The sequence below is a fragment of the Sycon ciliatum genome, chromosome 4, assembly GCF_964019385.1.
Source record: "Sycon ciliatum chromosome 4, ocSycCili1.1, whole genome shotgun sequence".
Taxonomy (NCBI): domain Eukaryota; kingdom Metazoa; phylum Porifera; class Calcarea; order Leucosolenida; family Sycettidae; genus Sycon; species Sycon ciliatum.
This window is the reverse complement of record NC_088646.1, coordinates 39,819,650-39,844,247: the sequence shown is the minus strand read 5'-3', so window position 1 is coordinate 39,844,247 and position 24,598 is coordinate 39,819,650. Positions and strand designations below refer to the sequence as shown.

The 24,598-nt window shown below is 48.1% G+C and overlaps 3 protein-coding genes across 4 annotated transcripts; 2 read left to right on the top strand and 1 right to left on the bottom strand.

The window, feature by feature from the left end:
- Positions 1-3,500: 3,500 nt before the first annotated feature.
- LOC135813567 (uncharacterized) lies at positions 3,501-6,676 on the top strand (the record flags this gene model as incomplete). The annotated part of the gene is made up of 2 exons (XM_065326658.1): positions 3,501-3,520; positions 5,857-6,676. Coding segments are annotated over exons 1-2 (840 nt in total), but the record flags the coding sequence as incomplete, so codon positions are not given.
- Positions 6,677-8,577: 1,901 nt separating this feature from the next.
- LOC135816128 (heterogeneous nuclear ribonucleoprotein 27C-like) lies at positions 8,578-11,177 on the top strand. The gene has a single exon (XM_065329508.1). It carries the CDS (start codon positions 8,730-8,732, stop codon positions 10,401-10,403), a length of 1,674 nt encoding a protein of 557 aa, XP_065185580.1. The 5' UTR covers positions 8,578-8,729; the 3' UTR covers positions 10,404-11,177.
- Positions 11,178-12,679: 1,502 nt separating this feature from the next.
- Positions 12,680-24,451, bottom strand: LOC135816127 (centrosomal protein of 85 kDa-like). 2 transcript variants are annotated; one of them, XM_065329507.1, is made up of 16 exons: positions 23,938-24,451; positions 23,036-23,364; positions 20,913-21,030; positions 20,377-20,471; positions 19,839-19,929; positions 19,447-19,523; positions 19,046-19,121; positions 18,741-18,836; positions 18,523-18,578; positions 17,845-17,947; positions 17,338-17,496; positions 16,580-16,657; positions 16,053-16,115; positions 15,650-15,715; positions 14,840-14,939; positions 12,680-13,483 (listed from the first exon to the last, which is right to left on the bottom strand). In XM_065329507.1, exons 1-16 carry the CDS (start codon positions 24,184-24,186, stop codon positions 13,299-13,301), a joined length of 1,941 nt encoding a protein of 646 aa, XP_065185579.1. In that variant the 5' UTR covers positions 24,187-24,451; the 3' UTR covers positions 12,680-13,298. The 2 variants fall into 2 exon arrangements, 1 of the variants encoding a protein (XP_065185579.1); XR_010553355.1 differs by having other exon boundaries at positions 13,344-13,483; positions 15,650-15,711.
- Positions 24,452-24,598: the final 147 nt, after the last annotated feature.

The window sequence follows — 24,598 nt, the reverse complement described above, 5'->3', positions numbered from 1 at the left end:
TATTCCAAGTATACGCCCGGTTCCAAAATAACGCCCGTGCCCTTGTATACACCCAGGAAATCGAGGCTGCTATTCTACACGCCCGGGGGCCTATACACGGGCTTTTACGGTATTCTCCGGTATAGACCAAGAAGTTTAGAAAACCTACTGGTGATATTAGTATGTTATACTAGTTTCTCCGCACTGTACCGCAGCTTTTGTTATCACACACATGTGGGTTATAATAGTTTATCTACAATCCAGCATGATGTTCTTCCAAGAACGCCCCCGACCTAGGCCCTCGGAACGACGTTCTTGGGTGTGCAACATCACTTATAGTTCTAAATCTTAGAATTTAGCGCAGGATTTTAGTGATCACGGTTTCAAATGCATGTCATAATGACATTGCACTCCACCTTTGGGATAAAAGCTTGTCATAAGAGAAGAGCTGGCATCTTGTACGCATGATTTCTAAAATGTAACGTCCCTGCCGAAGAGCGTTCTTCCATACTACAGTAGAGTCGAGCGTCCAAGAACGTTGTGTCCAAGAGGTTAGCCCGGGGTGTTCTTATTTTTCAGCTGTCCGGCTGTGCTCTTATAGCATGTTCTTAGAAACAAACATGTTAGCATCATATGTATCCCGAAAGCTGCCGGATAACCAACACCCCCATTCTTTTAAACTTTAGGCGGTGGCGTTCTTACCGTACTTCCGCACATATAAGCGCATGTCTTTATGTCCGAATATAAGCGCACCCCTCAATTATAAGCGCATGTGCTTATATGTGAACACTATTGGTGAAAAGGCGGGAGCGAAATATACCACTAAGTGGTGTGATGACACCATTGTTTAGGACACAGACAAACCTGTATTGCGCATATAAGCGCATGGGCTTCTACCCGAACATGTTTACCCAGCCAAAGATCTTTTTTGCAGCAAATTTTCGCTTATAAGCGCATGCGCTTATATGTGGGGAAGTACGGTAGCATTTCAGGCTGGCCATTCTTGGTCAACACGTTCTTCGGTGCCCGTGTAGCACTGCACATGAAATACAGCTACTACAACTCTAGTAATATAGTCTTATTATAGATTGCCGATTATCCGAATGATTGATTGACTTGATTGTCCAAACTGCTCAGGCTGCATGGCAGCAGGCTGTCATCAACATGCATCCCATGATAATTTCGAGGAGCTGGAGTGTGTGCCAAAAAGAATGAGAAATGAAAGTATGCATGAGGAAATGAGTATGTTTTAGATGAGTGTTTTCCCACGCCCTTATCCGAACATACATGCACTCGATCGCCATAACCCCTGGAGATGACTCCATGCAAAGAGGAGTGCAGACCATCAGAGCCCACAAGTACTCCCAGGTCCCGAAGCTTTCGTCTCAACAAAGAATCATAATCGACGACTTGTAATGAACTACATTTTGGTGGTATTATACCGTACTTGTTTACATTCAATTTAGGAATGAGTTTAAAGCATGAGAACTATCCACAGCAGACATTCTCACTGTTCGGAGTTGCCAAAAAAGTGGTGCATGTACAAATCAGGGATGGGTACAATACCAACATCTGAGGTGAGTCTATCAGGAAAGTGAATGCCGTCCACTCTATAAAATGGGGTCCCTCAAGAAAGATGTGATTTTGCAGCCATGGACGTTTCCAGCCAGGTGACTGTATATACAGTGATCTAAGTTATGCACAGCTTGACATGAATGATTGGCTGGACACGTCGAAGAGAAGGAAGAGAGAAGCAGACCAACCTTACACCACCCTGAGCTGAGTGTAGTGGCCCAAAACAACAAACTAATTCTGTGTGGCCTTAGAGGAGCTGGGCAAGAGGTGTACAGTGAATTAAACAATACAGTAAACGTGGGAGAAGTGACAAGACTGAGTATGATACACTGTGCCAGCACAGTGCACATACTAGTGCAACTGTTGGCGTAGTTACAGTTAGCCCACACAAGCAGGTCACTCGATTGTAGATACACAGAGCGCATTCTACATCATACAAAACATGTTGAGCTAGGCAGCAGTGGCTGGCATTTACGACATGCACCAATGCCAATGCGCGGCTTGAGCAAATATTACAAGCCTCGGAACACCCATACTCCATTTTAGAGACAGAACAAGGCGATGAGTAAGCACCAAAGGATTATACGAATAGCGACCAGGCAATAATTCAGGCCACTGCTGCTAATCAAGGACTAGCTACAAGTACTAGTATGTTGTCAGTGTACCCTGAAACGATGCAATCACAGCGAATGTGATACATGCACATCATGTTGCCTGGTTCTTGGTTAAAAGTTGTATCCTCAATGCTTGAAGTTTGTGGGGTCCCTCCAGCTTCTCAGAGTCCTGCACAAAAAAGATAAAAGCAAGTGCAGGTAGAATAATAGTAAGCTCACATAAAACCTCTTAGTCTTGCTAACGAATTTCGTGATTAAATCCACACCATGGGAACGGGGCTACAGGAAAAAAAAGTTCAACCATAATAATGCAAAAAGGCAACTTTAGCTGATCATATTTTTGGCAGCAACACTATACTGTTTGTATAGGAGAGTTGGCTTGGTGCATTCATGCCAAATGCACTCCCTGTAGTATTGTATTACTGTACTTCATCATTTTACTTGGGCATTCATTCCCAGTAGCCCCAATGTCTTCTAACAGAGTGCGCAAGGTACTGCATATTCGGCACATATTTTATTTTCGGCTATTGTCGGCCTGTGCATTTTAATTCGGAAAGTGGTGGGCATCACGCAACTGAATTGCAAATAAAAGGGGGTTTGTCAACTGACAACCGCATACTTTTTCGACATCACTAATAAAAGAATTTTTCGTCCAGCGCATGCGCCAAGAGTGAATAGCAACTGAATAGAGCGATTGTCATTTGACAACCCCCTTTTATTTACTAGAGGAAACGCAAAAGGTAACAAGATTACGTAACCAAAGGTGAGAAGGCACTGAACGAACTGTCAACCTACGAATACAACCTCAGTGCAACAATGTGCTCTTTCTGCTTACACAAGCAGAAAGAGAAAGAGCACGTTGTTGCCCTGAGGTTGTATTCGTAGGTTGACACTTCGTTCAGTGCCTTCTCCCCTTTTATTTACTGGGCATTTGTAGCCTAAAATTTGTTTTGCAAGGTTCAATGTGACAGTGTATGCAGGCATCAGCAGTACAGGCTGAAATTTCAATGTGGCCGAGATGTGCTTTTGCCCTGGGGAGGCTGCAATTTAAAAGCACCGAAAATTTGCATACTTTACAACACAGTACTGAGCATGCGGTGAGCTGATGACGAAATGAATTGGAGGTACTAATAATGCTAAGGGATTCGGGGGCGCATCAAAGGGGTCAGCACCAAGGAATGGGAAAGATTTGTGCCCAGTTCGGGCATGTATATTGGGTATAGAACGGAAATTATTGGCTTAGCCTCAGGCGACTCCTACCAGTATTGCCACCAATGGCCCATGGCTGCTGATCTCTGTGATAGAAATGAGACGTGTATGTGAAACCAAAATATGGCTTTTCAAGATGAACTGTAAGACATGTTATTATAACGAGTCGCAAATTTAACGATTGTCCAAAATTCATAGGTTAACGAGAAGATATGTTAACGATCTTGCAGTATTCTGCCATATCCACACACAGCATATATGAAGCAGTACGGACTCAACGGATCTTATTATAACGAAGAAATGTCATCCGTTAAAACGTTAGATTTGCTTCCTCGTTATATACAATCATGTCTTACAGTATGTGCATTTTGTGAAGATCTGATGTAAGTCATTAGGGACACCTTGTTGGGTCTTGCCAACATTCAATTATTATGATGTTCATATCTATGCAATAACGTTGATGGAATTATCAGCAAGAATCAATAACCCCAAGAGTATGCAGCTTTGTACATGGAGTCTGCCACAACACGTTGACCAAAGTACATGAACCTAGACACGAGCTGGGAAATCAGCTGAGCTGCTGCGTCATTTATGATCTGCTATAGTTTCCAGTCTCCATGGAGGTTTTTCTTGGAGACGTCGAATCTACAGTATTAGGTGTGAAACTTTTGTACTAAACCGCAGGAGATAGAATTAATCTATCCAGCTCGGACATCATTTCACTACGTACGGAAGGAAGTACGCCAATCAAAGCTTGCTACACTCAGGAGATAGAATCTATCCAGCTCGGACAACATTTCACTACGTACGGAAGGAAGTACGCCGATCAAAGCTTGCTACACTCCCGTTTAGTCAACTTAACGGCCCAAATAATGCTTGGGTCATGAACTCATCGCTGTTGGTCTTTCGAGGGTGCCTGACAATGGTTGTTAATGCACAGCACCAGCCGGGCCAAATGACAAGATCAGAGACATAGATCTTCCTACGAAGTAGTTCAATTGCTGAAACGTGACTTCTGCAAACGTTATGTAGCAAAAGGAACTGTACTACGGCACTACACGCCATTCACAATAATCAAAAAAGGCCCACTTGACAAAACAGAATTTCATCAACGGAGCCCCGTGATTTTTTCTTCTGTACATAAGTTATGCATTATGGAGTCATAGCATAAGGGAGACGGCACGGTAGACTTTCAGCCTAAATCATAACAAGGGCCAGCCGGGCAGCTCAAAAGAGAGTGCTATGCACTATTGGCAGAGTGGTATACATGAATAGAGAGTGACCACCTAGTGCGTGAAGCTTTTCGTGTCACCCTAGAAAATTTCACAAATTAATAATGTGGGTTCAACCCCGGGCTGCCAGTGACAGTTGCCCTTACTGCCTTAGGGGCAAGTGCGATACAAACATGTTGGCATATAGCATCGCTTGACTGACCCATGCTTGGGGCCAGTGGGTCAAGTCCGCGATCACGAGTTGCATAAACCACGGATCATGTAGAATCTCCATGGATCCAATCTGTGTACTGTAAAAGCAGAAATTTTCGGTGGTGTAATATTTTCGGAATTCTCCAAAATCGGCGGTTCGGTGGAGGGAAATAATAATTGTCGGTAATACCCGCTTTCCAGGTAAGGGTGCTAGTACTGGTGCATTTTTGCGGTAAAAATTGTCGGCACTGAAGTTACCGAAAATAAAACACCACTGAAAATTTCTGCTTTTACAGTACATCATTTTGGGTATCATGATCTCGTGTTGTTTCCTTGGGTGCTACGACTCCCTGACATGCATTGATCCATGGCACGGTATGATTTGGGCGATTTCAGCCAATCAGTAGACGTTCTGAGAGGGGTATATTCAACGATACACCCCGCTCAGTTCACATGGGTCGCGCCAAGAATGAATATTGGGAGGAGTCTTGGGAAAGTGCCCTGGGAGAAATGGATTGCACCATTGTATACATGTACTGCATTCCCCATAATTTCCTCGTGCTACGTCCTCGGGAAAATATTGAACATATACCCTTCATATACTCATAGAATAATCCAAACGTATCTGCAGTCAACCACGGGTATAACAACCCACGGATAGTGACACTATCTTCAGACCTAGTAACAATATAGCCGTATATTTTCAACCCTGTGAATGACGACAACTCCCAAATAGCAACACTTTTCTCATGCCCGATCAAGGGTCGTTCGTTACTGGCAAAGTTAGCTGGGCATCATGTCATGTAGTCATTATTACTTCAGGCAGGGACAATGAAATACCCCCGCCCCTATTCCTGCAGAGGGAACAGTGCTGTGTCCAGGTCCACATGCAGCATGGAGGTGCTAGTAAGTCACTGGCATATTTTCTCTTGTGGATCGATGAATAGGGCGTGACAATGCTTCCATAGTGGTGGTGGTGGTGGTGGTGGTAGTGGCGGGAGCATACTGCACTGCAGGGCATTACAGCACTGGCATACTATTATTTTCTCTTGCAGCCGTGCAGGACAATGCTTCTATAGTGGTGGTCACGGTGGTGGTGGTGGTGGTCACGGTGGTGGTGGTGGTGGTCACGGTGGTGGTGGTGGTCACGGTGGTGGTGGTGGTCACGGTGGTGGTGGTGGTCACGGCAGTGGTGGTGGTCACGGCGGTGGTGGTGGTCACGGCGGTGGTGGTGGTCACGGCGGTGGTGGTGGTCACGGTGGTGGTGGTGGTCACGGTGGTGGTGGTGGTGGTGGTCACGGTGGTGGTGGTGGTGGTCACGGTGGTGGTGGTGGTCACAGTGGTGGTGGTGGTCACGGCAGTGGTGGTGGTCACGGCGGTGGTGGTGGTCACGGCGGTGGTGGTGGTCACGGTGGTGGTTGTGGTCACGGTGGTGGTGGTGTTCACGGTGGTGGTGGTGGTCACGGTGGTGGTGGTGGTGGTCACGGTGGTAGTGGTGGTCACGGTGGTGGTGGTGGTCACGGTGGTGGTGGTGGTTACGGTGGTAGTGGTGGTCACGGTGGTGGTGGTGGTCACAGTGGTGGTGGTGGTAACGGTGGTGGTGGTGGTCACGGTGGTGGTGGTGGTGGTGGTGGTGGTCACGGTGGTGGTGGTGGTCACGGTGGTGGTGGTGGTTACGGTGGTAGTGGTGGTCACGGTGGTGGTGGTGGTTACGGTGGTAGTGGTGGTCACGGTGGTGGTGGTGGTCACAGTGGTGGTGGTGGTAACGGTGGTGGTGGTGGTCACGGTGGTGGTGGTGGTGGTGGTGGTGGTGGTCACGGTGGTGGTGGTGGTCACAGTGGTGGTGGTGGTGGTGGTGGTGGTCACGGTGGTGGTGGTGGTGGTGGTGGTCATGGTGGTGGTGCTGCTGCTGCTGGTGGTGGTGGCGGTGCTGGTAGTTGCGGTGGTGGGAGCATTCTGCACTGCAGGGCATTAAAGCAAGCTCGATTGTGCATGCATGGTGGCGGTGGGAAAGAGAAGCCAAGGAAAGTGTGTACAATATTTTTGTTGAAAGCACGAGAATTCAAAGAAAGCTGGCTGCTTCCTCTATTTCCATGATCGGCCAGTGCCTGCAGCACGAACAGTACATTGTATTACACGTATGTGCATAGACAGACAAATAAACACTAACCTGAGCATGGGTGCCGCTGGTATTCGTTGTCAGGAAAGTGAAAGTACGAACGAAGGAGAAGAAGATTGTTGACCATGGCGAACAACTGCATATCCAGAAGGCACACGGCTTGCCAGAATGGGTCGGCTACATCTTCGCTAATTTTCTATCTTAACAACATTCAGCTTCGAGGTCAAGGACGACGGCATTTTTGGAAGGAAATTTCGAATTTTGGAGAAGAAGCTTGCTTTCCGAAAAATGTTCCTTTCACGCAAGGCAGCATGCCAGGTCGAGGTCAGGCGTGTGAACCAGGTGAACTGTGTCGGCAGATCGACGTTTACGTTCCAGGCCGACAGTTTTTGACCAAGCCGTGAATCGCCCTCGCTCTGACTCGCCCGGCTACGAAGGAGTAATTTTACAACTCTTCAGGCCAGCTACAGGCCTCCGATGCAGAGCTGCAAGTGACGGATATCGGTCATTTGCAGCCACTACTTTCAGCCTCCTGGTCGTTGCAATCGGATACATAATATACCTCGCCTCGAGGCGGGATCCCGCCTCGCCGGGCCAGCCCGCTTGCCATGTAAACGCACCACAGGTTTTGTGTGGATTTGTGTATAACCCCGAGATCCCGTTGCAGGCGGGCTGGCCCGCCTGTCGACCAGCCCGGGCTGGAGCTGCACATATAATCACCCCCTTATAAGCTTAGTGCGCTGGAGTACTGCCAATTATGTACCAGATCACCTGATCACTGCCCAAAAGGCATGTCTTGGTGCATATTTGGCAGTGCACCAGCGTACGTAGTACGCCTGGGGTCATTCCTGATGGGCATGGCCATATGGGTACGCCGTACCCGGGCATTATCGTCTGATAATGCCCTGGTACGGTGCTGCTCTGATTGGCCAAATGCTAGCAACGATCTGACAACAGGCACGTGACATATATGAACTTTTATCAAGAGAGGGGCCGACGTGGGGGGGTTATGGACTCTTGCTTTTATTAGGGTTTTTCCAATACGAGCAGGTTGGGAATCGGAATGCTAAAGGGTTGGCTATCACCTGACCTCTCATGTTTATTGGCAGTCTTCGGACGGGCCAGGAGATGTTGAATAAATAAATAAAACTAACTTCCCTCGCATGAAGTTACTGTAAAAGCAGAAATTTTCGGTGGTGTTTTATTTTCGGTAACTAACTTCGGTGCCGACAATTTTTACCGATAATAAAACGCACCGAAAATTTCGGTACAACCGATACTGTATACATGTAGACTGTAGTACACTTACCTGGAGAACGGGTTTTACCGAAAATTTCCCTCTACCAAACCGCCGATTTTGGCGAATACCGAGAATATTACACTACCGAAAATTTCTGCTTTTACAGTAGTTCAGTTGTGGTAACACCGGGCGGGATCCGCGCTCATCATGATATCAAGAGTACATACATGTAACCCATGTACTCTTGATGATATCAAGCGCGCGCTTGTCGATCTATATCTGATGATGTCATGTTTTGATTTTTTCTAACTAATTACTTTTCATTCTGTTTTCGTAGATTTCGCTAGTAAAAAGAAGTCAGTAAAAGATGAAAATGGCGCTGGCGCTCATTATGATCATGCAAGCAGCTTTGCAGCATGCAGCAGGTGCGGGTGCATGCTGAACTAACTGAAGTGCTTGTAAGTTTTTCTTGTTTTATTTCTATTTTCTGTTGTGAAGTCTTTGCCTTGAATTGAGTTGATCTTTCACTACGTACTAGTATACGATATTCGGCGCTCTGAACATCTACAATGGCTCAAAGTGCTCCGTTCGAGCGGAAGAAAATATTTGTTGGTGGACTTTCTCACAGCAGTAACAATGACTCTCTTAGAGCGTACTTTGAGCGTTTTGGAGAAGTTACAGATGTTTTCATGTCTAAAAATGTGGAGACAGGAACTGCCCGTGGATTTGCATTCGTCTCGTTCGCAGAGGATGAGACTATAGATAAGCTGATTGCTGCTGCTCCTCATAATGTGGATGGCAAGGTTGTGGACGCCAAGAGGGCCACTATTCGCACACCGCGGGGACCTGGTGGTCCTGGTGGCCCTAGTGGTCCTGGTGGGTTCCAACGTGGCCCACCCGGTCAGGGGCAGGGTCAGGGTCAGTTTGGTGGACACGGAGGCGGGTTCGGTGGTCCTGGTGCTGGCCCTCGACCCCAAGGACCTAAGAAGACCAACGAGAAGCAAGTGTTTGTGGGTGGTGTGCCCAATGGCACCACAAAGGAAGATTTACAGCAATTCTTCAACCAGTATGGCCCAGTGGAAAGTGCAGTCCTCATGGTTGACCGGGAGACTGGACGTAGTAGAGGATTTGGATTTGTTAACTTCACGTTCATGGAAACTGTGGACAAAGTATTAGGAATACAACATTTTGAATTGAATGGCAAACCGGTGGAAGTAAAGAAAGCAGAGCGTCGCACTACTAAACCACCAGCTGGTCAGGGTGCACCTCCATACAATATGGGACACGATGCATCGGGAATGATGGACCCGTCACAACAGCAGCATCACCAGCAGCAGCAATATCACCAACAGCAATGGAATCAACAAGTGCCACAAGCTGGCCATATGCCAGATCAGTATCAGCAGCAGCAGCCACAACAATACCCAGGATATGATGCTTACGGTAATCAGTATCAGCAGCAGCAATATGGTGCTGCTAATGGACAGTATCAGCAGCAGCCACCCCAGCAGCAACAGCAGCAGCCATCTCAGCAACAACAGCAGCAGCAGCAAGGTTACAACCCACAGGCACAGTATGGGCAACAGCAATATAACCCTGTACCCACACAACAAGCTACACCGCAGGGACAGTATGCGGGCCAGCAAGCTCAGGCTCCGGCCGCCCAACAGGCCTATCAAGCAGCAGGTTATGGAACATCAGTGAACCCAGCTACTGTTGGTCAGGCAACGGCCAATCAGATGGTTGGAAACCCGAGTGATCCATACAACCAGGCTACTCAAGCTGCTGGTAATGGTGTGCAAGGTACCGCTGTAGCTCAAGGTCATTACGCTTACCAGGCGGCAGCTGGTTATAACGCAGTACCTGCTCAGGCTGCGGCTGGTGCAGCTGCGTATAATGGTGCCGCTGCTCCTGCCCAAGGCGCGGCAGGCTATGGTCAAATGGCTGCTGCGGGCGCTACTGCGGGTAGCAATACAGGCCAATATGCACAGGCTGCACCTGCTGCCGGTGCTCCTGCTGCACATACTGCTGGTGTGCCAGCACAAGCAGGAGCTGCAGCCGCACCACAGTCCACAGGCGGCTATCCTACTGCAGGCCACGCTGCCCAAGCTTCCAGTGGCGTGGCTGATCCATCGGCAGCATCTGCTGCTTACAATGCTCAGTGGAGCACAGCTGCTAACCCTGCTGCTGCTGCCGGCTATCCCACACCCGCTGCTGCCGCTACTGGATATGCACCGCAGTGATCACCTTTATTCTGGGCCTAGTGGCTTGTGCATAGTGTGTGTGTGTTTGTACAGACATTAGGTGCAGGCGTATTCATTTGAATTTGCACTTGAGACGAAATCATTCAGCATCAACACCCTCCTCTGCTGCCTGCATTGACATATGTACATGGTGTGTGCGTATTCCCTCAGTGCTCTTCTGCTTCCATGTGCTCTCTCCCCTTTCTTTCTCTCTCTCTCTCTCTCTCTCTCTCTCTCTCTCTCTCTCTCTTCCCCCCCCCCCCTTGTTTCGAATCCTGCCTCCATGTACTCGTCCCTCTCTCCAATCCTGCCTCCCATGTTCTTCCCTGTCTCGAACCCTGCCTCCGTGTCATTGTAGCACATCACCCTCCTCTGTGCGTGTACATTACTCCGTCTTGTAAATTTCAATGAAGCCTTTTGACGCTGGTCTTAATATATCGCCAATCTTGTGTACCACTGGCTACTAGTTTTAGATTTAGTATCAGCTTTTTTCTCATTCAGTTTCAGTCCTTACCGAACAAGCTGCTTTCGCCATGCCTCACGTTATTCCTTCATGTCTGCACTAACCAATTCTGTGCGAGGCCTGCACTTTTGTGAAAAGAATTGTACATTGACCCATCCGTCACATGCTGCAGGTTTTGCTCCCGTCTTGGCTGTGCTTTTGTTTTTTGGCGCACTGTATTCTTTGCTTTCTTAGAAGCTTGCTTTGACTCTGTGTGCTTCGTTTAAGATTAAATAAAAAAATAAGTTCTTGCTATGTTGCTAGACTCCAGATTCTCTTAGCCTTGGGAGTAGTGTTCTTAGCCTTGGGAGTAGTGTTGTTGATGCTGGTGTGCAGGGTGCCTGTCTGCTTGAGCTTGTGCTATGTGTGTATCATGGTGTAGCACTAACGTTGACGTGTTCGGTAATGCGCGTTGAAATGCTGTCAGCTGTTCTACACAGCAAGGTGTGTGTGTGTGTGTGAAAAAAAGACCAAAAAGTAGGGATTCACTGGCCAGAAAAAACCACTTCATAGCTGTGTGGTGTAGACCGGGCTGAATGGTGGCGGTCAATTCTTCAGCCTTGCAAGCTGTTGAATGGTGCAATCCCAGCACAATTTCCTATGGCTTCTGCTGTAGCACCGCCTCCGGCAATGGGCGTCAAACTTAATGGTGTGTGTGTGTATACCCGGCTAACATAACACCGGCATGTATCGGAACTGTTACTAGTATTAAGTACATGTACCTAGGCCAGATGGGCTGTATAGCATGTCGCCTTGCTTCAGCTGCTCTGAAAAGGAGAAGCTCCAGAGGGCCAGGGCAGTGGTCAGGGATGTGGTGCGCTGGTGATATACTCAGTCGGTTGTGGACTGTTTCAGCTGCAACAATGCCGGGTATAAAGCTTTGGTGGCATTCTCTTAGCTTCAGGTCATGTTGCATTGAAGTCTGGAATGCTTTTCCATGTGGTTGCTTCTTCACCACACAAGTACTGAGCATTGTGCGACAATATGAAGAAGAAAAAGCATGCCGCATTGCAGGTGCTGGTCCGCTAATCCCGTCACCGGGACAACTGATGCTGGCCTGACGAATTACGGCAATACACATGATACATGTGTGCATACAGTATGCATAATATCAAGAGTACATAAACCCGGTTTATGTAATGTACTCTTGATGATATGCACACATATCTCTTCTATGACCATCCGTTAAAGGCTTGGTTTGGCCTCTGACTGGCTGCAATGCATGAATATAGCCGCGGAGTAAGTAGTTACTGTAACTTACTTACAATCGAGAATACATGACAGTCGTACATTCCTTGCCATGTACTGTATCTGGATACAGGTTCAGGCAGGGCTCAGGTCGAGGCGAGCCTGGGTTACACTGCATGTGCATTACCAGTGCACGACTTGTAGACTGCATACCATGCCATAATGCATGCAGGTCATTTGCCACATGAGTAGTATGCAGCATTGCACGGCAGCTGTGTCAACGTTAGACTACAATGTACATGTACAGTCAGCTTGGCTAATAACGACTGCGGATATAACGACAATTCGCGAATAACTACAGAATTCCATGCCCAGAGCAAAGTCCCATCTAACTGTAATACATTATAATGAGACTTCGGGTATAAGGACACTTTGCGAATAAGGACACTTTTCTGATGCCCTGCCGAGTGTCGTTATACGCAAAGCCGACTGTACCCAGGCACATGTCTACGGACAGAGACATGAAGCGGGAAGCATAACTCATGCCGGATAGGATCGCTACTGGAGCGAGACTTTCTTGTACACATGTTACCAAGAGCTTATTTTACTCTTGATGTCACCTTTTCACGACACGTAATGTTAGTGCTGCAAGCGCATAACTATCAAGCAGAAAACTACCAGCACACATCAAAAACCCTATCAATGAGTTTGGACTAAAATTGGAACAAAATATGAAAAAACTATCCCAGAAAAGAAGGAGACAACCTACAAGTAAAAATAAATTTTGTGCAAAATCCAAATAGAAAAAAATGAATGATGAATATCAATCGGATGAGAGGAGAACGACATACTGGTCAGTATAAAAAAATATTCTACGCCTGAAATAATTCTAAGGTCAAGAACGGATTGTAGCCTCAGGCTCAAATAGCTCATGTATGGGCTTGTCAGTATGTAGGGAGTTATCGACTAAGGCCAATACCGACAGGAAAGATCAGACAATTTGCAGCTGTCTTGCGCACTGCACGAAGAAGCAGTCGCACAGCCAAGATAGCACTGTTTGACAACTGACAGGAAGTGTGCGCAGAATTAAGTGCCTGCGTGTCGACTACAGCATGCACAGTAGCGCAGAGTTGAAAGCCCAGTGTGCGCACACATAGAGGTCAGGGCTATGGTGCAGTATAGCAGCAGCAGGACCACACACATCATCACTGAATGGGGCAAGAAGATCCCAGTTCCTGGGCATACTGGTCTGCCAGCAGTGAGCGAAGTTGGTCCACTTCAGTTCGTAGCTTGCGCACATCACCGAGTTGTGCCTCTAGGTCTTCTACAAAGTTCTCACCAGTAGTGTCAACATCCTGATCGTGATTGGGTTGTTCGGGAACAACAGGGGCTGGGTGAACAAACACACAGAATAAAAGGATCATGAATGCAAAAAAGATCCTTGATGAAAGCAATGGGTAGAATGAAAGGCGCACCAACCGCAAGGCCCCCACCCCCCCACCCCATGGCATTGTTTCCATCGACGTTTAACGTGTTTATTCCTCAACATTTTTCAGAAATAAACACGTTAGGGGTCGTCCGTAATTATCGAAAAATTAAAAAATCCGTCCTCGTGCAAAATTGTCTCTGACCCCCCCCCCCATTTTTCCCATTAATTTTTTGATCTTTACCGATGCCCAGCTCGAAAATAAGAACTCCTGACCCCATGTTCACTGATTGCACCTCCATGTACATGTATTTCAAGTACTAGTACAGCTGTAGCTAAGTAAAGTGAGTAGGAGGTCTACCGACGGCCATGCACGTCCTACAACTACATGAAGAGTCATGTACCGGTATAATTATCATACTGGTGTTTGCGACCCTACACTACGCGTATACGTCTACAGTGCACTACATGTCAGTGCAACAAGTGTATGAAAGTCACTGAAGAAAAAAAAGTACGAAAAATCAAAAAATTAAATTCCGCCAGCGCCCTTGAACACCCACCCCCTTTCTGCCTGAGGACGGATTTTTAATTTTTCGAAAAATACGGACAACCCCTTAGCAACAATGCTATGGTCCTTGGTGCGCCCTTTCGCTCTATTCACTGCTACTTTGTTACTATTGTGGCACTTTGAGTAAGTCACGCGACTACAATGACAATAAAACAGGTGAGTAGTCTGGCCTCTCAGTGACCCTCAACACGCTGATCGACATCTCATGCTCTAAACAAAGAGAAAATTGGATACACAAGCCCAGGCATGGTAGCAAGCACCTCCTTTGTACCAGCGCTAAAATATGCACAAACACACTAACGGTGGGTCCAGTATGGTACTATCGTATGTCCGCACCTTTAAAGCCATGGAGGTATATTCGATTATAAAGCCAGTCTCAGTTATAGCCATGGGCTTCATAAGTGAAATGACATTTGAAGTATGTTTTGTAAAAATGAAGGAATAAGTACTATACTAACAAACTTACAGCCCAGCAGGAAGGGTGAACAAGTAGAGTTAGATTGAAATTTCTGTGTGGACTTTGACTTTTATGGCATGGCGTAGTGGGTGAGTCATTTTGCATCTAAAGTATCGAGGAAAGCAGCGGTGTTTCGAATATAAGGCCATGGCTTTAAAGGCGCTGGCATACGGTATGAATGGAAGTGCACAATTGTACTTGATCCTGGTGGAGACCAGGAGAAAAGCAAAGAGTGCATAGCCGATAAGGTATACCAGCAATAGGAGAGAACAGTTGAGAGAGCAAGCATGCTTACCGGAAAGGCCCAACAAGCGAGACATGTCCGGGTCATGGCCGTCGACAAAACTTTTCCAAACTTGAATCAAGTTACGCAGGTCACCCACGCAGGCTCGGAGCTACAACAATGTGATCGAAATCAAGACAGACAGACAGAGAGAGAGAGAGAGAGAGAGAGAGAGAGAGAGAGAGAGAGAGAGAGAGAGAGAGAGTAGTTAGGCTGAGGGTGAGCTGTGACTTAGGTCATATAACACTGAGCCACTATCATTGGCAAAATCAGAATACTCGCCTGGACAATTATGACCCCTGATCATCCGCAGATCTTCTGAGTTTCCACCAATTTGAATGAAAAGGCGCCGAGTATCCGGGGCTGATGTGCCCAAGCCCTCCCAGCTTACATAAAGTCTGTAAACAAGTATGTGGCCAACGCAGGAGCCTCCCTTCATTTGTTGACACTGTCCACTCCGGTAGAGTTGAGCCTAATGCATGCACTGATAGCCAATGGTACATGCTCAAAGGGAACTTGAAAGCTTCTATACGGGTATGCAAAAGTATATCGGTGATCGTCATGCTGAAGGCTCTTCATCTCTATCCTATCGAGAGTCTGGCCAGTAGGTTAGACAAGAAGGCAGAAATGCCCGTATATCAGGTGAAGCAAAATGAAATCAAGCAAGCAAACAATGTGAGCAGCCCCTCCCCTCCCCTCTCCCCCACCAGCCCATCCTCGTGGATATGGTACACTAGTCGACTGATACAGGAGTGGCATTGTACCATAACCAATACCCCCCCCCCCCCACACACACACCAGCCCACTAACAGCACACCCTACCTCTGCCTGGACACTGCGCACTTTGTGGATCGATTCGGAAGACAGCGAGCGCAAACGGAGTCCTTGCTGGAATGACAAACACGCACACACACACACAACGATAACTGACCAACCTGAATAAAGACAGACAGCTAGCTAGTACCAGAAGAACTGCATGTGCTGGTGATGACCTGAACATGTTCACCCTTTCTGTTTGCCGCAAACGGATGTCAGACGATTACTCTGAAGTACCTCTGAGCACATTTTATTTATTCCACCTTCCCGTGGCCAGGGAATATAGCCTAATAGGGAATACTTGAAGAAGATGTAAAGTACATGTACTAGCACTTCCCGAAAAAGAAAAAAACATCTGCACCATAAAGTACCCCCCTCTCCTTCCAGGTATCCGACAAAGTAGACTGACCTGCTGATGAGCTTGTTCCAGCTGCAAACTATGATCCAGCAGCTCTTGATTCTGTGTGACAAGCTACAGAAGAAGTGACACAAACACACATATTCAGTTTTTCACCATACACATCCTATCACCGCACATGGCTTTGTCTCACATCTCACAGTTGGGCAGTCGCTCAGATAAGAGTCTGGATGCACGAAAATTGTCTAGATACCCCCCCCCCCCCCCCCACCACACATCAATCTCATGCAAGTCCAGCCCAGGATGCACACACAGGCAGTTCATGCAAATCTGGCTCATATTCCACACGCATGCAGAGCTTCGATAGGCAGGGACATGAACAGAGCATAGCATGTACGGTAGAGTCAGCGGGAGATGATCACGACAATGGGACAAGTGGGCTAGCGCACTGTAATCAATACGCAGATCACAACGCAGATAATGAGATGTGACATGAGAACCAGGGAAGGGGAAACACACGGAATACTAAGGACCTATAAAGCATGCAATCAGAACAGCCTCAATACCAAGTCCAGTACCTGTGTGGTGGTCGAGCGAAGGTCATCGATTATGGACTGCCGTTCGGACAGTCTTTCTTGGAGTGCTTTATTGCTCAGCTGACAAGAAATAAGAGGCAAAAGGAATGCAGGTACTGTGGATAGTTTTCCAGGAGACAAGAATGCAATCAGACGAAGAAAAGAACAAGCTTCGAGTTAATCTAAAGCCACGTTCGAAAATTTCCACAAGTAGCTTTGATGCCTTCTCATCAGTTAGAGTACCGCAAAGTACCGTTGACCCGCCCCCGCTCTAACCCCCCCCCCCCCCCTCCCGTCGAATTTCTGCCCATGAAGTGACGTCAGCGTACACAAATGTGCACAATCCAGCATTCCAGGTCTGATCTTCTGCTTTGTTGTACACCGTACCGCACTTGAACAACTTGATCTAATTCCCGCCCCCTGCTGAAAAACCAGCAGGGAAGCGACACGGCGTGGGGGGGGGGGGGGGGGGGGGGTCAACGGTACTTTACGGTATAGGCAAAATGAAACTGAATGAGCACAATGAATTTATACAGCGGAAAGGTGACAGAAATAGCACACGGAAGAGTAGCCAGAAACAATGGTGGTACATGGGTAACATCCTACACATGGAAGGCAGTAGAGAGAAAGGAAGAAGCGATGCTGCAACTCAGATGATCACGTTTTTCACGATCATCAGGCAACCAAGGCAGTGAACTTACAGTGTAAAGTACAGTTGGATACATGCGCAGAGTGTACTGACAGCATTGACGGGTACTAACCTTTTCTTCGTGCAAGGCAGAATCTTGTTCCTCGGCACGTTGTTTCAGCAGCTGACATTCTTTCTGCAGCTCAGCAGTGGCACGCGCGTAGAGCTGCTTGTAGCGATGCCTGACCTTCTGCATATCATCAGTTGTCTGCGACTGGGTCTTTTCCAACATCTGATCATAGGCAACAAATGCACAGAGGGAAAGAAAGGGAGGGAGAGAGAGAGAAAGAGAGATTGTTGTGTATATGGTACAATGCACCCTCTTGCACAGTGTTGCTCTAAATGTGTACTTCAAATACTAGTAAGACTAAGTGCACATGAACTTAATTCGTTTAGGCATGTATCTACAGGTAGAATTGAACACAATGGTGATAAGTGCACTGCAAACAACTCGGTGACATGACTACAAGAGCAGCAAGCAAGACAGAACTACAGTAGTAGTAGATAGTAGATACCGATATCGCAAATGGAGACTAGCAAAGTCGAAGCAGCCCACAGTCATGGCAGTATGTGTACTTACGCCATGCAGTTCACTGCACTGCGCTTGGCTTTGCAGCAAGAGAGCCTGCAGCTCTTCGCGACTACAGTGAGATGTGTTGGTCAACTGCTCTTGAACACTTCCACTGCAGTAGTCAGGAGGTACCCAACAACCCAACACCGACACACACACAACATGGATGTACAATATTACGTGCACCCCCACCCACAATATGTATGTGCAATATTACGTGCACCCGCACACACAGAGTACAGCTGGTCGAGTCTACTCCCAAAAGGTCATGCACACCAAGCCGGGAAAGAAAACGCATGACTAACAGCCAATCGCGTTAGTCACATGCTCGCTGCTTAGCTCAGCTGCATGCCATCATGGCATGTATAGCCAAAGCAGTATCCACATTTTGCCATTCAACACGCCTTGTGTACTGTACGTGCAGGTCCTCTGAATAATGCATGGTATATCACGAGTCGACCATACTGGAAACAATGTGCTTCAGTGCTGATTCAACACGGTATAGCTGTACATTGGCGAAAGCATTGATCATAGCTGCAAGCCAAAAGTCAAAACTGCTCAGCCTGCCAAGCTGTTGAATTACAACGAAAGACGAAAAGTGAAAAGAACATTACTCATAGGTACACACCTGAAAAAGTTGAGACCAGGGAAAAGTTGTCAGTGGCACAAAGTATGAAGCAAGCTTACCTCTGTAGTTGCAATAGCGCCGATACCTGTGCTTTCACACGATCCAATTCAGATCGCTGCAATGACAAGCAAAAAAGGGAAAAGCATACAAAGGTTCAGTACTAGACAGAATGAGAAAGAGATGGACAGAGCAGAGCAGAGCAGAGAGAGAGAGAGAGAGAGAGATACAGACAGGCATGCAGTGACAGAGACAAGTTGACGATGGATTGTGAACATACCTGCGCTTCCATCTCATCCTCTTTCTGCCCCAGTGCTTCCTGCGCTGCATGGCAAGCATCTTCAGCTGCCTGACAACGCTCTCTCCATGTTGTAAGCTGACAAAAGCAGTGATGAAGTGAGTTAAGGAAATCAAGAATGTGATCACTGTATGTCACACACATAGCATTGACACCAGCACCCTGTGCAGGCTGTACCACACTGCCTGGAAACTTGTGGAAAGTGTCCTGTTGACGTCAACTCTCCCAACAATTTCAAACAAGCACACACAAGTACACATACAGCCTATGCAGGAAGAAAAGGATACTGCTTCCTGCGACTTCTTCACTTCCTGAGGAGTCGGGACCTTGGTCAAGTAGCGCTCCAACGACTGAACGCGTTGCCTGCAAGTAACGAGATACAAATTTATCCCAAACCAAAATATACAGAAGGGAAGAGGGCTAAGCTAGCATAGCACGGATGTACATGTACTCTGTGAACGGAAAGTTGGAAACACAAGAGCTGTCGTTGAGAACTCTACAAGTAAGCCCTGGGCTACATGCTCAAGGCAAAACAACCAGCTCTTGTGCTTGTGGTGACTTACTGCAGATATCAATGACCAAAGTCACAACATTTCCTCATATAAATAGTACATGCATTGACCAGCAACACTATCAAATTGCACTTGGGAGAAGGGCGCTGTCACAAGACTGCCACTGCAGTACATACTTTGTGGCTTCCTCTCGCTTCGCCGATTCTTCCACTTCGCACCTCAACTTGTCCAAATCATCATCGTGCTGCAGGTTCTGAATAGAACACATGAGGTAGCAACATAACATTGAAATCATTCTTACAAGATATTAGAAACAAGAAGGCATGGCGCACATACATGTCCAGATGTACACTCCAGCAGGTGTAGCATCCAGGAAGACAGCCGGGCAGGAGGAACTCAAAACAATGGGCAAGGTCGCTGTCCATGCATGCATGCTTGCTGGTCTGGGGTGCATTTAGGATTAGCAGGCTGCACATCTCGATTGTGTGATGCATCGATCACAAGTGAATGCCTGAGCTGAGCAGGGATTCTCAGCAATGGCATGTACCAACACAAGACATAAACATACCATTTTCTTCACATCCTTGCCATGCGCTGCCTGCTCGCCTTCCAGCTCGTCAATTCTCTTCTGCGCTTTACTGAGCGAATACTCAGATTTTCTGCACGTCAAAACCATAACACGCAAAGCACCTAGTCAGGAAGTGAATAAAGCCAAGATGCATGAAGACTGAAGAGAGAACCAATACAGGTCAAAGATCGATAGATCTAGTGAAGACCAAAAGGCACAGTTGCACTGTGCCAGTAGTCAAGAGTGAAGACCAAAAGGCAGGGAAAAGCATGAAAAACAAAAGGCAGGGAAAAGCATGCAGAACAGAACATGATTTGCACTGAAAGGATGCAACATAAATTACACGTAAAACGAACAGCACAAGTAGTAGAGGAAAGGTAGTCAGGGGTACCCGTCGTATATCGATATGCTGAGAGAGAGAGAGAGAGAGAGAGAGAGATAGAGATAGAGATAGAGAGAGAGAGAGAGAGAGAGATAGAGAGAAAGAGAGAGAGAGAGCAGTGAGTGAGAGATAGATAGATAGAGAGACTGCACTCACCCAAGAGTGGCCTGCATAGTGGCAAGCTGTCTCTCAGTCTGCTTGCGAACCTGCTCAGCCTGCGCATGCGCTAACGCCAAATCGTTCTGCGTCTCCTGCATTCAAAGGTGTACACGGAGAACACCTGATATCAAGTTCCCATGACTTGTCACATGTTACACCATGTGTTCAAGACCAAACATGTACACTAGAGCTTCAGGAAGAATGGGATCAAAGTAGACTGACTACACACTGCACCGCTGCATACACATGCCCCATGCACGCACGTGTGCACGCACACACAAAAACACAGAAAACCAAAAACAATCTTGAACAAGGAGCGGTTGACGATTAGCTCGCTTTTTCGTAGCTTGGAGAGTATGTAAGGCTGGCCGTGCGCTCACAGCCATTTTTCCCACTGGTTAGAGGGAGCAAGCGAGAAGACACATCCCTAGAAACAATGCAGTGACGGTGCCAGACCGCCGGTGGCAGCAACATGTGAAGGAGACAAAGAGGACACAATGCAAGCAGGGGTGTTTGCTACGAGGAGAACTCACTGCAAGCTTCACGTCCAGAGCGGCATGGTCTCCTTCGGCTTGTCTACGGACAACCTGCTGCATTCTCAGCTCACTCTCGTGGCACTGGCGTTTCAGCAGATCAGCTTCGCGCTGCAGCCTACGGCAAGGGTGGCAACACCAGCGAGAGCAACACACACACACACACACACACACACACACACACACATGCACACACACACATGCACACAAACACACACATATCCCTCTTACTCGGACCTCCAAGCTACGGGCACCTTGGTCTACCTGGCACCCTGTAGGTGAGATTTAGTGGATATATTACTACTCTTTCGCCAAGTAACCTTTCATAATAGCTTTGTTGAAAAGTGACGTCATATCTCAAATCTCTGGTCCTTTCCCATCAAAATTAGACGTGATTCAGAGCTAGGGGCATTTCCAAGTTATGGGCAGTGCTCGGTCCCAGACTGCCTGGACAGAGAGATACAGTGCAACTTGGATAAGACATGCCCACATTTGCAGCAGGAAAGTCTACTAAGTATCCGAGGTACTTTTTAATCCTACAATACTGTACTTAAGTATGGATGAATACACCCGTGCTACGGACAGTGGCCGTACTAAGCAAGAGTATGTCCTATTAGAGTACTAGTACGTAGCAAGTGAGTTCCACGGTATGAGCGTACAACGCAAGAGAGTCGGGGTCTAGGCGACATGAAAGCGCGATATGTTACACATGGTACATGGCGCAGCATGTGTGTGTGTGTGTGTGTGTGTGTGTGTGTGTGTGTGTGTGACTGAATTGCTATTGCGGATGATTCCACACTGTTTGCGACATCTCGATCCGGGCTCGAGCGAGCTGCAGTGACATTCGATGAAGTGGCCTCCGAGTTTGGACTGACAGTTAGTCTCTCCAAGACCAAGTTCATGGTGATCGGCAGAGACATTTCTGATGCGGACCTCGCCCCTGTTTGTGTTGGTTCGAACCAGATCGAGTGCGTAACGGAGTTTCGCTACCTTGGGTCGATCATCGATACGTCTGGCCGGTGTTCGATTGACATCTCCTCCAGAATTGCGGCTGCCTCCCGTGCGTTTGGCTCCCTGCGGAAGCCAGTTTTCAGCAACCACCATCTGTCCGTCCGCACCAAGAAGAATATGTTCAATGCGTGCGTTGTCACCATTCTGCTGTACGGAGCTGAGTGCTGGGTACCCCTCCAAGCCGACATCTGGAGGCTCTCCACGTTCTACATGCAGTGTCTGCGTAACGTTCTTGGCATAACAAGGTTAGACGCCTGGCAAGAGCGGATCAGCAATGATCAGTTGCTGGAAATGTGGGGCGACAAGCGCCCACTTGCTGTCCGGATTCGCCAGCGACGACTTGAGTGGCTGGGTCATGTTGCTCGCATGCCACCAGAGCGCATCCCGAAGATTCTGTTGTTCGGTCTGCTCTCATCCCGCCGTCCACCTGGCGGTCCACGCAAACGCTGGAAGGACTGCATTAGTGCAGACCTGAAGGCCCTGAATGCTGTGGAGGGATGGTACGATCCGGCAGATTCTCGCCCCGACTGGCGCCGCATGCACCGCTGTTTCGAGCCCGAGCCGCCCACACCCAATGTCCATTGCCAAGTATGTGATCGGTACTTCTCTCGCCCATCAGATGAGAAGCGTCACAAATGCTTGGCAGAACGGCAGAAGCCAGTGTGTAATCAGGCTGGCGCTTGCCAGTGTCGTCTCTGCCAACGTTGGTTCCGCAGCCCCGGTGGATTGGCTACCCATCGGTGCGATCACGGACCTGCTCCCAACATCGAGCACCCCGGCAACCCGGTCACTCCGCAGTGCAGCACCTGTCACCAGAGTTTCAAGTCCAGCAGCGGCTTGGCCAGGCACAAGTGCGACCGCACGAAACGAAGGATAGTGTCGGAAAGGGCTGACTTCCCGTTTGAGTGCCCTTGCCAAAGGAAGTTCCGACTACGTCACCATCTAGTGCGCCATCAGAAGTGCTGCTCCTCAGCCTCTTCCACCCCTCTCCCCTGACGGGGACCGTGTAACCTATCAAGGCAACGTGTATCAAGGTCAAGGTGTGTGTGTGCGCGCACACGTGTCAATCTGGCTTAGATACAAATTAAGTGACAAGCTCACTCACACTTTACCTCTGGATCGTTAAGTCTTTCTGGTGCAACAGGTTGTCCTTACTACGAACTAGTGGCTCCCAGTGGTCAAAGTCTTGACCAAACTTGTCCCCGTCAATGGCAGGCTGTGGCAGAGCACTACCAGCGGTGGCGTGGCTGCCGGGCAGGAAGTGCTTGAGGTGGCGATGCACGGCCGGCGTACTCCAGTCCTGCATTGCCACCGCTGTCCTGTCGGTGTGTGGCGGGAGTGGTGCGCGTACGGACGGCCGCATCGGCGCTGGGTCCGAAGTGCCACCGCCAGACGTGTCGGAACTGTCCGAAGTCGCAAACGCGCCCTCCGTGCTGAGGCCCTTTACAAAGGAAAATCATACGGAATAATGAAAAATGCTCAATGTACATGTACGAAGATATACAGACGCCCTGGTAAACACCCCAAAGGACGTGCTTGAATAGACGAAGCGGAGCGCTTTAGCCACATCAAACTGCAAGAGTAGTTGGGCTAGTGTAACAACTACAGACGTGTACACACACAACTTGCATTCTGGGTGTGCAGGTGCAGGTCAGCTAAAGAATGTGTTGCTAGACAACGGCAGAGGGCTTGGTGGAGTAAGCTACTTGTGCGTTAGAGTACCACGTTACACTTTATGCTGCAGGGTACCACATTGCCCCTCGCTGGAATCAGATCCATGCCTCGGACACCATATGCTGGCCTCCTGACGGCCAAATTCATCTACTAGTTACTCGTGCTCTGTTGTGACTGGATAGGGTTGTGCTGATAACAGAATGTGGCTGAAGTGGACTGACTCTCAATCACCTAAACCAGCGAGTGGAGCCAACCGTAGTAGTAGGGTGCATGGTCACTATTTGCAGCATCACTCTCTCATTAACCCGACTGCTCCACAGATGATATGTCGTACACGTACCTCAAATTTAGCCTGCACTTGTGACAAACGCCTACCCAGGTCACCAGTACCAGCAACACTGCTAGCCGAAGATGGCATTGCTGCACCCACCGGTGCTGGTCTGTCACTCGAAAGAGGAAGATGTGAATGAGCATACCCCAACGGATCAGGGGAATTCCCAACTACCGGCACACTATGCCTCTTGGGCTCGGTCCTGTGCTGGCGTGGCTCTTCCCAGCGATTGCTCCACGTTCTGCCAAACTCTGCCATAGTCCTGCCGGGCACAGGCACTTTGCTGCTTTTGCTAGTACCCTCTATCACACCAGATCTCTGATCTACAACAGTTACTGTAAAGAACGACACTCACAGCTGACACAAACAAAACTGATCGCAAAACGACTAGAAAGTTTTCAAAGTTCAAACCTATTGAAGGCTTTTCAGAGCCCATCAAAGATACTGTGTGGATTATTGAAAACGAAACGACCAGAATATCTGCTGGAGAAATGCATTATTTTGGAATAGTACAGTATTCCAAAAAAACATTTGCGGACGTGGACGTCGCGACGTCGACGCTCGTTGACCATGCATGCGACAAGCTTGTGACGTGTACATGTACATCGTAGACTCCAAACGATTTCCCGCCACTCGATCAAATCTCCTTGGCTATCATGACAACGGAAAT

Excerpts from the sequence above, each read along its gene's own strand:
- LOC135816128 (XM_065329508.1), top strand. The coding sequence starts at position 8,730 with ATGGCTCAAAGTGCTCCGTTCGAGCGGAAGAAAATATTTGTTGGTGGA.
- LOC135816127 (XM_065329507.1), bottom strand. The coding sequence starts at position 24,186 with ATGGCAGAGTTTGGCAGAACGTGGAGCAATCGCTGGGAAGAGCCACGC. Across the intron at positions 19,122-19,446 it reads AAGCGAGAGGAAGCCACAAA|GCAACGCGTTCAGTCGTTGG; the intron begins GTATGTACTGCA and ends CGTTACTTGCAG. Across the intron at positions 17,948-18,522 it reads GCGCTATTGCAACTACAGAG|TGGAAGTGTTCAAGAGCAGT; the intron begins GTAAGCTTGCTT and ends TGACTACTGCAG.